At 45.4% G+C, this 16,034-nt stretch overlaps 1 protein-coding gene across 3 annotated transcripts in view; it reads left to right on the top strand.

Annotated features, from left to right (window-relative positions):
* The window catches only part of RHBDF1 (rhomboid 5 homolog 1), a 488,528-nt gene that overhangs the window by 450,268 nt on the left and 22,226 nt on the right, over positions 1-16,034 (top strand). For all 3 annotated transcript variants that reach the window (XM_078663071.1, XM_078663072.1, XM_078663073.1), the window contains 3 exons: positions 1,130-1,233; positions 2,743-2,806; positions 10,907-11,001. In XM_078663071.1, coding sequence (XP_078519197.1) covers positions 1,130-1,233; positions 2,743-2,806; positions 10,907-11,001 — 263 coding nt within the window. The remainder of the gene's footprint in view (positions 1-1,129; positions 1,234-2,742; positions 2,807-10,906; positions 11,002-16,034) is intronic.

Below are 16,034 nucleotides of genomic sequence, written 5' to 3'. Positions count from 1 at the left end.
CAGTTATTTAGAATATTATTTGTTTTGGAATTATTCATTTCTTTTGGATACTTGCCACATAGGCGTAAGCTTCTATTTTCATTAAATGCATTGCTTTATAGAATTCTAAAGCAATTCCAGGAGTTTTCTGACTATTGCAGATTCACAGGGGTGCTCATGTGTCTGTTTACTTGGAAATGTACAGGTTTACATTACCACATGAAGAAATGGTATATCAATATTCACTTGCACTGTTTACATTTTCTACTGGATTCTTTAGGGAAAAACATTGCCCATTAACAAACCAGCTCCCCTGCACCGCCGTAAATTATGGGGAGGGGCTTAACTCCCCATTCCCATCCTCAAGTGCATTTTAAAGCATATTTATGGTGCATACTACATTCAAAACATGAGTGAATGCTCACAAATGTGCTACTTTCCATTTGCCAATTTGCCAACCTTACAAGTGCAACCCCACTGGATTGCCAACAAACATAAATTGCACCTTGCTGATGCAAATTCAGTATGAACAACGAACTTGGCCAAACCGAACTGTAGCACCACCATCATGAACCAGCTTTTCATTTTAGCTCATTCTAATCTAACAATATTTCACTCATCATTTCAGAAAATATGAGCTGTAACGTTCATGGATGTAAAAAACGTGGTGCTGGTAGTTTGATCCTTTTCACAAACTAATACTGTGGCGCATGATCCCGGCTTACCCTCCCCATAAATATATTCACCAAAACCTAAAAGATGGAGTCTGACAATCTGCCAAAGTAGATTGTCTAGGGGAGCCCTAGCATGCACCAGGCGCACATGCAAGCGCATTGCCTGTTATAAAGTGGTCAGTTATTCTCCTGGGGAGAGAAAGACATACGTGCTGGAGTCAGATATCCATAGAGGTAAACATGGAAAAAGTCAAAACTTGCCTATACCTTTTAATATTCAGATTTATGATCAGCTGTATGTGGGATTATCTAATGCCTTTATTGCTTTTATATAGCATCCAGTGGCAACTGCAGCAATGATTTCGGTCAAGAAACCTAAAAGAATATTATGTAAAAATAAATTTAAAAAAGGCATTTTGTGAGTCCTATGCCGCCATTGGTTATTTTTTCATAACTCTCCTTGTCTGTGTTTTCAGTCTACTCTTGCCGTGTGGGTGAAGTGGCCGTACCACAACAGCACACCGCTGTTTTCAAACAGAAGCAAAAGACAGTTTGGATCCGTTTGTCACCAAGACCCAAGGTATGTTGGTTTCTAAAAAGAAGTGTGCTGCCAATGTTTATTGCGTGGCAACAAGGAATAGTGGCAGGAGGCTGCTCCTTCTGGGTCCTTGTGCCTAGACCCAGGTACTTCTTCCCTTGCGAGTTCAGAGCGCAGGAAAATAATGGTCTGGGTTAAAAAGTTTCTGTACTCCTGAATTGATGCTCCTGGGTACAGTGAGCCCAGGACCCACGTGATGATGTTTCAATGCCTGTGGTATTGAAAATGTACAGGTACAAAGTGAGCACAAGTAAAACTGTCATCCTCTGATGGTTGAAGATTTACATGTTTTTAGGGCTTTTTGGTGCTACTGTGTTGTGCATTGTCTCTTTTTATTTGAGGCACCCCTCTGCAAGCACAAATAATTCAAAACTGATTAATCAATCCCTTATCACTTAGGGGTCCATTAGGATGGCGGACGGATCGCCACCACCATGCAGGCGGTGGCGATCAGTCCGCCATCCTTGCCCGTCCGCCACCTTTCTTCCCCCTGCCATATTACAATGGCGGGGGGGGACCGTGGCGGAGTGGATGACCGTCCGCGGCGGAAAAGGCCTGATATGGTGGCGGTGTCTATCAGACACCGCCAGCCATATTAGGATGGTCTGGGAGGAATGCCTTTCCGTGGCGGCATTGCCGCCACGAAAAGGCATACGGTTCCTGCTTTGGGAGCCCGTTCGGGCCCCCAGAGTGAAGGGGGGTGTGGGGGGTGCACATGGGGGATACCTATGGTACCCCCCTGCGTTTCACAGCACAACATGGCAGGCACTCCTGCCATGTTGTGCTGTGAAACGCACAACAAGCATTTTTCACATTGCAGCGGCCGGTGCTTTAAGCACCGTCCGCCGCAATGTTAGAAATGCGGGATGCACCCGCCACTGTGGCGGGTGCATCCTAATTGGGGGCACGGTTCCTCCGCCCGTGTGGCGGATGGTACCTGCCCCCGATAGGATGGCGGACGGACTTTATCCGTCCGCCATCCTAATGGACCCCTAAGTTTGGATTCCTTAATAAAAGAAGTGTGATAAAGTAAAACAGGAAGAATGACAGTGTCATTGTTTCCAACTATGGCAATCCTAGGATTCATTCACTTCATCAAGATATTTTTTAACAACAAAAAAAAGTTAAAGAAGCCATCCTGATGGCGGCTTTATTGCTCAGAGTACTGACATTTAATGTGGATTGACTCTTCCGGTCAAAGAACAGCCAAGCTAGTTGTCCATTCCCTTGCAGTGGGCATTTGCATGATGGAGCATGTGCTAGGACAAGTATCTTGTTGCAGTCAAATCCAGGAGCTTGTAATACACTCTTGTGTTGCACCGCACTACCTGAGTGACATCATTCCAAACAGTACACCACACCACTTCAGTTACACAATTCAAGACAATTTATTCAAATCTGAAAATTTAATTTGTATTGATCAGCTTTAAAAAACCTTAGTCATCTTATAAAAAGATAGGAAGACACAAAATATTCCTTTTTCTCTTTCAGATTCTGTGATGAGCCTGCCTCAAATGCCCTCCATGAGTGGCCTGACGATATCACAAAGTGGCCGGTAAGGTGATATGTAAAAATTTGCATTAAAATATGATAGTAAAAAATGCCATAGTACATCATTTTCTAGTTGCAGTTTTAAACAAGGCTTATTTACCAAAATAATACAGAACGTGACAATCAAATAAAATATCAGAAAATGATGTACTACAAACAACATTTTGCTTTACAGGTAATAATGCTGTAGCTGGGTGGTAAAGTGCATAACATATTTTCTGCTGGCACAAGGAGAGTAACTTTGAGCCAAAAGTTCAGACAGCTGAAATAAAACATATAAAAAGAGCAAGGAAATTATAGGCTACTCTTTAATTTGGGCAGAATAAAGCATGAAAAAAGTAATGAAGGGGGGTGAATGTTGTACAATTCTTTCCTAGCATTTAAAAATAAAAGGGAGGACAAACCTCCTTCACATCACCCACATATTATTTTAATATTTGTAATTTTGTTGAGGAACCATGGAATTTATTATACAGCACTGTTTTTTCGGACGTCATTACCACCTTTGTAACCCTTTCCAGCCCTAAACTGTGTATCATGCATAAAAAAGCATTTTGTATACATTCATTGTTGCTTTTTAGGTCTCGCCTGTCGATGCGCATGCGCATCGAGCAAGGCGAGAGTATTGCGAGTTATCCACTCTTTATCCACACTGCAAGGAATCGTGGCGATTCCTTGCAGTGCCCGTGACTTTTAAGCTCAATGCGCATGTGCATTGAGCTTAAAAGCGCGTGCACAGCCGCCCGCATTCCTCCGACACCTTTGAAGTGAAGCTTAGCTTCACTTCAAAGGCCCGGCTTCTTCACACCCACATGCCGCTCTGCCCCGCTCAGCCCCCTCCCCTGAGTCATCCTGCCTGCCCAGACTTCTCCTCCCCCTAATTACATCCCGCTTTCACACTCGTTCGTTGCATGTGAAAATATTCAAAAAACTTGAAAACATATTTTATTCATACTGTAAAAGCAAAGTAATGCATTTAAAGTTGGAAACCCTTCATTTACATGTTCTAGTAGTTTTGCTGATTTAACTGTTGTGGCTTCATTTGTTGTCCATTATTTAACCATCTTGTGGTCCGGACTCGTAAACACATTCTGCTTTTCAGTAAAACTTAAAATGTGGGAATCAGCCATAAGCAAGTCTGAAAAGCCTCGCGGTGACGTCATCATAAAGCAAAGAGCTTCCAAGTTTAATAGGATTGATTGATGCAACATTTATTAAGACTTGCGTTAAACTTGCTGGTCACAGATGTGTACCATCAGTAGGGCCTGCTCCGCCTTTCATCCATCCTTCTGAGATAGATGTGAGGCACACAGGCAGGTAATATTAACGTGGTATTTACAGTTCTTTTTTAAGTTCAAATAGTTTGGCTTTTACAGTTCAATAAAGCAAAAATACACTTTGGAAGCAAACGCTATTTAGAGAAAGAAAAAAAACTTTTGTAGCCTGTGGTCGAACAACCCGTGGCGTTTGTGACCTCCACTCACACCCCCTGGGGCGCAGCACTTCCTTTCCAAAAATGTGAATGAATAAATACGTCCTTCCTGGTAACCTCGCGGGCAGAGGATCCCTGCACAACCACAGAAACAACACAACTTCCGCTGCACGCGCACTTGTGCAACCCGTGCCTGTCCGGGGGACATTGCGTCATCCTGTCACCAGAATAGTAGGCCTGTTTTGCAGCATGAAAATAATTCACAGGGACCCTCGCCTGCCATGGCACAGACTTCCAGAGGTTAGCTTTTTTTTTTTTTTTTTTAAATCATTATTTTGGTGGTTGTATAGCGCTTGTTGTTATTTTAGGCCAGCCTCTAGGCGCTGAAGGCGGGATTAGGGACCATCCGGCTCCGTGGTCTCCCAATGTGGACATAGATAGCCCAGTTCATTTCAGCCCCTCTCAGGACACTGACACGACCCCTGCGCCTAAATACACGCCGCGACGCCCGTTTCCAGGCGCATGCCATACGCAGAAAGACACGTTTTGCATTTTTGAAAGTTCAGCTGCTACTAACATCCCTCCCCCCGCCTCCCCGCCCCGGTGGACCGGGTCCAAATTCACATTAAAGACGCCCAGAACTTCTGTTTGTCAAATGCGCTGGCGCCTCAGGAGCAGTAAATATGTTTACATTATAAAGCGCATTTACGAACGGGTCGGGGCGGCCCTCCCGCTTGCTGGGAAGTATACACAACACCTAACAAAGGGTCCTGTCATCAGGCAATAACTCCCTAGTGCCAGTTCAATTCACAGTTGCGTCACATCATTCATCACATCATTCATAGAAAGACTTGTCTTGGAAAACAAATAACAAGATGACAATTTGAGGGAAGTTAAGCATTTTAATGTAATCTCTTCAATCAAGCCACTTCGTCTAATTCATGACATTGCTGATTTAGGTCAATGACGACTTAACGTCAGTTTTTTTTTCTCCCCCAAAAGATATTTCACAAATCAGCAGCGAGTTGTTAGGGGTACAAAGGAAATCTTCACACTCTTTTTATACACTTCACTTTTGTGCTAGAAATGCCTGGATTTGACAGACACCTTCCATGGTTTCGTGTAGTGTTTGCTGTAGTGTTATATTATGTTGTTATATATTTATACAGCGGGATCACCAATTCCTTGCCGTCTTGGCGCTCTGTTCAAACCCCAGTCTGCAGCTGTGATTCATCCATCACAGTTTCTGCATTGCAGATTTTGTTGCACGGCCACATTGCTGTGGATAGGTGATTTGGCATAATAAAATCATGTTTTAAAAATATTATTTTATTCTGTGCCAATTGATTGTAGTTTGCACTCGCCACAGGCAGCACAGTCACACACCCAATGCCACTCACACACGCAACGCCACTCACACACGCAACGCCACTCACACACGCAACGCCACTCACACACGCAACTCATCCCCACTCATCCACGCAACCCCACTCATCCACGCAACCCCACTCATCCACGCAACGCCACTCACACACGCAACGCCACTCACACACGCAACGCCACTCACACACGCAACGCCACTCACACACGCAACGCCACTCACACACGCAACGCCACTCACACACGCAACGCCACTCATCCACGCAACGCCACTCACACACGCAACGCCACTCACACACGCAACGCCACTCATCCACGCAACGCCACTCATCCACGCAACGCCACTCATCCACGCAACGCCACTCATCGACGCAACGCCACTCACACATGCAACGCCACTCACACACGCAACGCCACTCACACACGCAACGCCACTCACACACGCAACGCCACTCACACACGCAACGCCACTCACACACGCAACGCCACTCACACACGCAACGCCACTCACACACGCAACGCCACTCACACACGCAACGCCACTCACACACGCAACGCCACTCACACACGCAACGCCACTCACACACGCAACGCCACTCACACACGCAACGCCACTCATCGACGCAACGCCACTCACACACGCAACGCCACTCATCGACGCAACGCCACTCACACACGCAACGCCACTCACACACGCAACGCCACTCACACACGCAACGCCACTCACACACGCAACGCCACTCACACACGCAATGCCACTCACACACGCAACGCCACTCACACACGCAACGCCACTCACACACGCAACGCCACTCACACACGCAACGCCACTCACACACGCAACGCCACTCACACACGCAACGCCACTCATCCACGCAACGCCACTCATCCACGCAACGCCACTCATCCACGCAACGCCACTCATCCATTTGCAAAACGAAAAAAGTTAAACTCTTCTATTGCGAGACCTATTGCATTTTCAATGCTTGTTAACAGTAGATGACAATAGAGTACTGAAATCAGGCGCGGCTGGCACAAGTAAGAGCGGTGAGGCGGGGTCGGTGGGGGGAAGTCAACAGGCATCGGGATAGGTAAAATTAAGTACAAGAATTGATAAAACACTTACCTTGCGCTCCACGCCCCAAGGCCGACTCGGGAGCAAGGTAAGTGGTTTTATTTATTTTTCTATACCTATCCCGTCTTCTTTCCACTCCAACCCTCCCACCCCACCCCACCGCTGTTACCTGTGCCGGCCGCATCTGCCCAAAATTAAAACATCCTGCCCCTCCTGACTAGCAATCCACAGCCAGGTGCATTTCTATCATTTGTAAAATTGAGAGGCAACATGACTATATCTAGAGTGGCACACTGTTTTGCCAAACAACCATTTAACTTTAAACGTTTCAGTGGACAGTAATGGCCTAATTATGAGTGGCTTGTTAAATTCTGTGCTGTGCGTAAACCCTTGTTTACTCACGGGTCGAAATTACTAGTTTGTTTTTATTTAACGTATTTAATAATTATCAGATGCATTAAATAACCCAACATTCGCCGAAATGTAAAAGGTGAAAACACCCTACTTACTGTATCATGCAGATTTTGGTGCATTAAACTAAAAAATGTGCATGTTATTCCCCGTATACTAAAAATAGGTGTTACATATTCCACCCGATAAATAATGTACCCCGTGGTATCTTTATTTATCAGGGGCTATAACATCTCATTTAGTAATCAGGCCCCAGGTCTATTAAGGTAATAGCAGTGAAATGAGATTGTTACAAATATTGAATGATTGCACAAAATCATTATGGAGCACCCTAGAGAATTGGCCCTACAATGAATGATGTTCCCTAATGATATTTATAAATGTCCGTCAGATGGTAAATCCACAGTCAATTGAAATGTAATTAGGTAATTTTAGTTTTCTTTATTTTAAGCAAATATTTTTTTGACCTAAGTAAGATGAACATCTTTTGTTTTGATTTTTTCATTAGTTGAAATCTATTTTCATTTTGATTTTTCCACAGTTTTGTGCAGTAGAGCTTTTGTGCTTGAAAAGATGTTCCCGGTTGCCGTAGCCCCCTTGCTTCTTGGTCTTTTCTTTTTGGCAGTTTGAGGCCCTTATTCGGAGTCAGACGGATCGGCATCCCTAGTCTAACTTCGAATGGACCAGAGTTCATGACTCAGGATTAGCTGGAGTACGAATACTGGAGCTGGATTTATCAGGTGCAGAAATGCAACTGGGAAAACTCCTGGATCTCCAGGCCATGCAGAAAGATTGACCATATTTGAACCCCACGTGAACACTTGCCACAGGATGGTTGATCATCCAACTCTCCCCCACTACTGCAGAGCATGTCTTGGCTGCCCACATGTTCCACCATGGCCAGATCTCTTAACCTTGCCACTGTTTCTCAGCAGGTGGTGAATCTGAGCAGAACAAAGCTTGGAATCAAGGTTAACCTGCAGAATAAGACCTGGTTATCCCACATTCACATGTTCCTTCCCCATTCCAGGCACTAAAACTTGGAAAGCCCAGAGTTTGGGGGGGATAGGGATAACAGCCATAATCGGTAATTCTGGCACATCTCCTACATCTAAAAATCGGGTAACTCAAAATGAGATCCATGGTGTCTGGGAAAGGCAGGTAGGGTCTTTCATGAATATTGTTTTGCTTTGGCCTTCTCGTACGACCATCCCCTCAATCTCTTCAAGGGTGAAGTTTGGATTGCAGATCTGCCACCCTCTGTTTCACTGGTTTCTGACAGCAGTCTCCCTTAAAAGAGTTCTACATCAACAGGTATGGTAGGGCCAATACCCCTATATGGAACCCCACAAAGACTCTGTTAAAGGTGAACCCAGTTGCAGAGCTCGTCTCATCTGTGTTTGTAAGTTCACAGGGGGATATTAGCAAGAACCTCGTTAAAATTATCGACGTTTTAGAAGCAGGAAACTGTCACTAAAACGGCGATAATGAGCTTGCTAATATGTGTTATAGAATTCCAATAGAAGCCCAGGTTAGATGTGCAGGACATATAACCTGGGCTTCTATTGGAATTCTATAACGCATATTAGCAAGCCCATTATTGCCGTTTTAGCGGCAGTTTCCTGCCGCTAAAATGGCGATAATTTTAACGAGGTTCTTGCTAATATGCCCCTTAGTGTGTAGGCAATGTACGTTTGCCATCGAAAATGATGTGACATTTACCCCTTTTAAAATCCAAATCACTATTACTTCATTTAAAGAGTCCTAAGAAATATTAAACCAAGCATTGAAAGTAAATTTTCCCCAACGAGCCACATGATCCTGAAAGTGTGGCTAGCTTCAGACCAATAGGAAAGGAACACTGGCCGCTGAGGGTTTTGGAGACAGTTGGTACAGCCCAATATTGAATTTACATTGAAACAGAACGCTCACTGGGGGAATCAGAATCCACTGTTTGCTGAGGTAGGGTACAGTGTGAGCCATGATTGCTGTTAAAAAGCAGTTATTGATGAGAGTGGACTAAGTCCATCAAGATTAATGGTTATTATTTTCATGTTTTGCACCTTCACTACTATTGATCATAGGATCCTGCTGAACAGGGTCAGATCAGTTGCACAGGCTATGGAGGAAGCCATTGGCTGGTTCTTGCCTACTTTGTGAATTAGTAGTTCACAATTCTGGAGTGAGGCTTTTGAAGCTCCAGGTACAGGGCAAGTTCTGGGGGCCCACAGGGATCCCCCCTCTCCTCATTTATTCACTGTCTATCTACATGCTTCTCTTGCAGAAGCTGTTCTTATGTAGACTCATAGCATTGCATAACAATTATCGTGACAATCACTTATCTTGGCACTGCTCTGGTAGTTATAAGAAACATCTCAAAACACTGTATAACCTTTAAGTACCCACCAAATAATGGATGGGTGAGAACTGGCTTGATCCTAATGACAACAAATTCAAACGATGATATCCGATCCAAAAAATCAAACCTACCACCATACATTATAAAACCTTCTGTATTAAAGGTTGTTCATTACGAACATTTCTCTGAGTTGCTTTTTGCGGATGATCCTAGACTATTTGGTGTTCATAAAAGCAGCAAGTCAATAACGCCACAGACAATTGCACCTACCTATACATTATAGAAACTAGACTAGATATCAGCAGTGCATTATATGCAGGCTTGCCAAAATATCTAAAAAACCATGATCTGGGGGAACACAATACCATAGGGCGCCTCTCTGCTTGGGTTTGATTGTATCCAAACGAGACATTGCTAGGGCCTGGAAAGAGTCAGCAGCCCCTCCCTCCCCCGTGGAAACATGGGCCAAAGGCATGGATCACTGTATGGAATTGGAATGCCTGATATATCTGGCAAGGGGTTTCTTCCAGAAACACGAAAGATTTGGAAGGATTGGGCAGAGTACAGAGGTATACTGATGGAGCCTTGTACGGACAGGCCATGGTCTAATGGGGGGGCCGTCTGTCGTGGCCATTTGTTCACTTTCGAAGCATACACAGGAGGATCGGTCCAGGCCCTCTTATAATATTGATTGGTGTTCAGGAATTGTTTATGAGTTTGTCGTCACACTGCTTTGTTGTTGTGCTAAATGTGGTATTTTACTTTGAACCTCTGTCGCACATGGCGCACAGCTTCTCATCTTGGTTGTATAATATATATATATTTTTTTTATTATGAAAAATCTAAAAATTTATTGTTGGGACTTCTAAAATCTGTGGCAACAGCAGTTGCAAAAGTAGCACCGGAGAGATATCGTTCAAAATTGCACATCTTGCTCACAGGAGTTTAAGGCCTAGACCACAGCAGGAGCTCTCCATCACCTACCAAAGGTTAACTGCTAACACAAAATTAAAGCAAACTGCAACAGGTGACGGTCTTTCACCATGCTGGGATGCATGTTCAGTAATGACCACCCCATTGAAATGGACTTAGAACCGGGCATCTTGCGATTTAGAAAAAGGTTAAATACCTATTCCTCTAGGTAAAGGTTTTGTGGATTCTTGAAGTGTGCTGTAGTTCTAGGGCACCATTACTGGTCAGAAATGTGTTGATTGAATAAATAGGTAAAATAGGAGGGGAGTAGTTTTAGCACAAAGAATTGCTTACTGAAATGGGTCCATGTGAACAGGGTATTATTTGATAATTTACTTAGTAGTATACCGCCAAATTTAGTTTATCAGCGGTCACAACACGTAGTTCAAGACTACAATGCTTCTAACATAGAAATATAATTTTTGGACTGAAAATGAGGCATTAAAAATGGAATTTCTTTTTGGCTTTTTTTCAGATTTGCACCAAAACCACTTACGGAAAGTACCCGAATCATCTGCACATGGACTGTGTCATCACAGGCAGGCCCTGTTGTATTGGCACAAAAGGAAGGTAACATATGTCTGTTGCGGTAGAACCCTTCAATGAATCTCAATCGTGGGTGCATGAAGTTAAACGTAAAGTTGTTCCTGTTTGTTCCTTGCAAGCAATCCAAACTATATTACTGCCCTTGACATCAAAACTTTGGGGGTCATTAGAATGACGGACTGAAGCCGTCCGTCCGCCATTGTATCGTATATGTGAAAACCCGCCTACAATGTGGCAGTCCCACAGTACGAATTACAATACGACCGCCGCCTAGGCGGTCGCATTTCCGATGTTTTGCATTGTGGCAGGTGCTGCTGACTGCAGCACCTGCCACAATGCAAAAAAGGGACAAATTACATTTCCCAGGCACTTTGTGGCAGGCAACATGCGGTGCCTGCCACATGGCGCAGGCATATGTATGGGGGCACCATAGGTGGCCCCAGGTCCTGCGTTTGGGGGCCAGTGGATAAAGGGGGCCAGCTCAGGGTCCCCAAAAGTCCCTTTCCACCTGCCTGTTCATTGCGGGTTAACTGCCATGAACAGGCAGGAAGAAAGGTACACAATAATCCCTACGGCAGTGCCTGGTAGGCACCGCAACCATTTTAGGAATTGGGAGGCCCGTCTACGCACCAGTGGGCTTAAGGAGCCCGTCGGATGCGGGGCAGTCGGAGTTTCTCAATGCTGCGGAACCGCCTGCCATCCTAATGTGACGGGTGGGGAACGGCCTTCAGATGGCGGGGAGACAGCCAACGACAGCCTGTCGGTGGAGGTCTCTCCGCCATCGTAATGACCCCCTTAGTTTGTGAATCATGATTAAGACAGTGGTTTATAATATCTGAGCCTTTAACGGCTTTAGTAATGTTACTGCCCGCCCCTCGCCCAGTAAACGCTCACAGTAACTCTGTTTGTCCTACTCGCTATTGTAGAACCAAGTCAGCTATGGACCAAGACAGTTTCTGTGTCTAAAATGGGCCTGCTTTTTACATATACATATTTTGTACAGATGCTTAAACAAAAAAGATATCCTCCGTTTTAAGGTGCTTTCGCCATATGATGATTAGCAAACGAGCGGGCCGAGCATAAAAAGCATCAAGGTGAAAATGGGTTCAATGTTATCTCTCCACATTCTTCAAACACGTTATTTGTGCTTTCAAGAGAATTCCCAGACACTGGCCATAGGAGACCTTCTATGATACAACATGGTTCAACCTAAATTATCTGAATGTTTGTTTGTAAGTGGGTCAGTTGTTTCTCTTGGAGAGACATTAAAGCTAGCCATGGGCCAGGAAAGAATTATTACAACTCAGCAGTAGTGTGACCTTGAAATGACTGTCAGTGTTTAGCAGTATTATGTGAAAAGCCCCTTCCCTTCAAATTACTCTTTTAGATGGAAAGTCAGAACATTCCACGTATAAAAGGTTTCATGTCATTCCATTTTTTGAAAGTCTGATTCCTTTTATGCTTAACATTTAAAATGCAAATAACTATCATCACTTCTAAACTCTGCAGAATGATAGATAGCTGTTCATTTGGCCAGGAAGATTGTTTAACAAGATAAAAGGCATACATCTCAGATAAAAACACCTTCCCGTCTGGATTTTCCTTTGCATTATGGATATGAGATAGACTTTGCTTGCTGGTAAGGTTTTGCTGTTGGAAACGGGATAGCTGTGCTTTCAGGCACATAAAGTCACAGTTGATTAACGCCCTGTTTTGACTTGAGTGTAGGTATTGGCTCGCCAATGTCACCACCCACCCACTGTACTTCCAGTGCTATCAGTGACCCTACTTCTCGATTTCAATGGCACTCGACAATTGGCAAACAACAGCTTGTTGGTAGGGCTGCCACCGTGCTGATGTCTTGCAAATAATTTTGAAAGGGCTTGCAGTAAGTGGCACATCACAGCCTAGGTAATGCCTAGGATTCCACCTTGGCCCCTGTCCTGCTTTGCCGTGAACTCTTCCCAGAAATTCCTTCAGTCAGTTGCCCCAGATTTCAAACTATACGCCCTCAGCACCCAAGTCAGCTTCCTCCACTTCTGGCTCCACCTGACACCTTTTCAACCACACGTCATGGTGGAGGCTGACCTCGCTGCCCCCTGGCCGCTCCTGACCGCTCCTTTCGCCCTGGCGAAGCCTCCGCACGGCGAGATCGACACAGTGGAGACTTTGCGATGGGCCTGGGACGGGCTCCGGAGATATTCCGCCTCTAGTATGCTCTCTGCAAACACCATGCCCATTGCACACTACACGACATTCCCCCCTCTACAGATGTCCGGAATGGCCAAACACGGGGCCCGCTTGGGGCTCTCCACGGTGTCAGACCTTTACCCCAGCAACACTTTCTTTACTCTCGCTGCCGAGTCCGGCCCCATGGACACTCTGCTTTATTATCAACTCAGGGCTCTTGGTAGGTAGCTTCTTCCCTTGTTTCCTCAGCCCCCCCTCGATGGCTGCCCTCAATTTTCTCTACACATCCCCCTCCCCCCACAAGCTGGTCTCCAAGATCTACGCCTTTGCACCAGCGGAGTCCCCCATCTCCTCTGACCCCGCACGTGCGGCATGCAGTGAAGATTTGGGCACTGACCTCTCTCAAGAGGTCTGGCTCTACTGCTGAAACAGACCAAACGTTTATCCCCAAACTACTGCCTGCGCCTCATTCACTTTAAATATTTGCATATATTGTATCGCTCCCCCGCTCAGCTGCACAAAAAAGGCCTCATCCCCAGCGACAGATGTTTACTATGCTCTGCCCCCGTGGCAGACTTCTCCCACCTTGCCTGGCTGTGCCCCAAAGTCTCAGCATACTGGTGCGAAGTATGTGCTACCATCACTGAGATCACCTCAACGCTGGCCAGCCGGATTCTCTGCTTTGCCTCCTAGGCTTTGTGAAATTCTGCCCAGACGCTACACGTCGGCTGACTGCGATGCTTCTTGTTCTCGCGCGGCGCATGGTTTCGATGTGCTGGGGCCGAAGGTTTGTGCCCAAGGTTAGCGATTGGCTTGAGGATGCTTTGGGCTGTCAGACTCTTCTGTCCGAATTCGGGGACCTGATACCGGCCACTTCCCACCCAATTGATGTTGGGGGTCCACTTGTCTCTCACCTCCTGTGCCTGAACTCCCTGCACTCTGCGACCTCTCCCGCGCTCCCTGCTGGCACTGCGTGTCGGCCGCCGGAGTTGGCCAGTAAGGCACTACCTCCCTGCCCACGCGCTCCTCTTGCCCCCCAAGTCCTCCTCAATTTGCGTCAGGGTTTTCCCAGACGCTCTCACCCGCTCTCTCAGCTTTGCCTCAGTACCTCTCTCTCTCTGTGTTTTGCAATGAGCCATTTGTTCATGATGTGTCACTTGATGTATGCAACGACTATGGTTCTCCTCGTTGATTGGGGACTCTCCGCCTGCATATTCTGTAACATTGAAGTGCAATTCTTTTTCAATAAAGGTGTTTGAAAAATTAAAAAAATTCCTTCAGTCCTTTGGCCATGGTTTATAAAGATGATCACACTCCTGCGTTTGCACGAGCACCTTCTCACCATGAGGGAACTGTGAGATTTGCAAGGCCTCCTATGGATTTCTAGGACAGGGAAAGCATGCGATTGCCCATGAATCCTGGTATCCACTGTCCCTCTCTCTCTGGCTCTACATAGATGGAACTCCTAGGAGTTTATGAAGTCTGAGGAGGGTGGCACAAACGACCAATGACAACTGCACCATCATTAGAATTGAACAGAAAGTAGAAGGCTCTGGTCTTCACCTGGTGTTTGAGTGGCATCCCATAGCCAGAGATTCCCCCATGAGTTTAGTGTGGGTTCCCAGAAGCGGCCTCCTCCGACCAAACTGATAATAGAGCTCTTTGTGCTTTGGGACTCGCACAGAACCTCTTAAAGAAGTGGGGGGGGGGTGAATTAACTATGAAAGTACCGCATTGAACCTACTGAGCCATTTCATTGTGAATTATTTGTTAAAAGCTCAGATAAGAGCACTGAACCGAGAGCTTATTTGATCATTTTCGTAACAGCTAGTGCTTGAGGTTTGAGGGGTACACCATGCTATTTCAATAAAGTTTTATCAGCTCTTGTTCACTCTAGAGCCTCTCGGCACAAAGAAGGAAGGCCCGAGAGCAAACTCAGTTTAGCAATCAAAAATCAAAGTGTTCCGCGTCTTCCTGAAGCAAAGATAATGGGATATCGCTGGAGATATTAGGAGATTTTCTTAAATGCATTCGGTGGAATGTAGCTTTTTCAAATGCAGTGATAGGGAACCAGACCAATATTCTCTCTTCCTGCATGATATCTCAGCTGCATGACTTAGTTTCTGCAATCACAGGAATTCATAGGGTCGGTCTCAATTGATAGGCCAGCCCATGGTCCCATAAGCGTGATTCCACCCAGCATCTGTTATACTTCTACCAGTCATCCTCATCCTGAGGCACACTGCCAACTATAGACCTTTGTTGTGGTACATAATCTGCTGTAGAGTCCAGTAGTGTTCCTGTACATTTGGAAGGAGACCATATCCTTGCAGACAGAGCTAACCAGGATCTTATCTGTCTTAGACAGAATTCCGAAGTTTGCATCTAAGAGACGTGATGCTCAAACTTCAGATATTTTGTTAGTTAATACTTAGGAACGTAACAAAAAACTGAAGCCAAGCCAACATGTGTTTCGCGACCTCGTAAATCATTTGTTGCGTTATCAGGGCAAACACATGGGTTTCTCAAACATATAACAAGATTTAAAGGATGCAGTCAACTCATTAGAGTAATCTAGTTTATAGAGAGGATGACCCTTTTCAATATTATAAGAAAAGGTTTTTCGCTTCAATGCTTAAGTGTATGTGCCCAATTTGAACAGAACGATAACCGCAACCCCAATTTCTGACACGCCAAGAACGTCGGGGAGCTATTATCCATTTAGTGAAATGGACCTTTGTGAGCATTGATTCTCACGAGTCTCCAAGGCTGCTGTGGAACTGCAGAGCACGAGCCTCATTACCCTGCACACCCCATTGCTTGTACGCCCCGCTGCAGCATAGCCATTGTTCCTTACAGCCATAGTA

The sequence above is a fragment of the Lissotriton helveticus genome, chromosome 10 (assembly GCF_964261635.1).
Source record: "Lissotriton helveticus chromosome 10, aLisHel1.1, whole genome shotgun sequence".
NCBI lineage: Eukaryota > Metazoa > Chordata > Amphibia > Caudata > Salamandridae > Lissotriton > Lissotriton helveticus.
The sequence above is the reverse complement of the archived record's forward strand: the minus strand, read 5'-3'. Positions and strand labels throughout refer to the sequence as shown.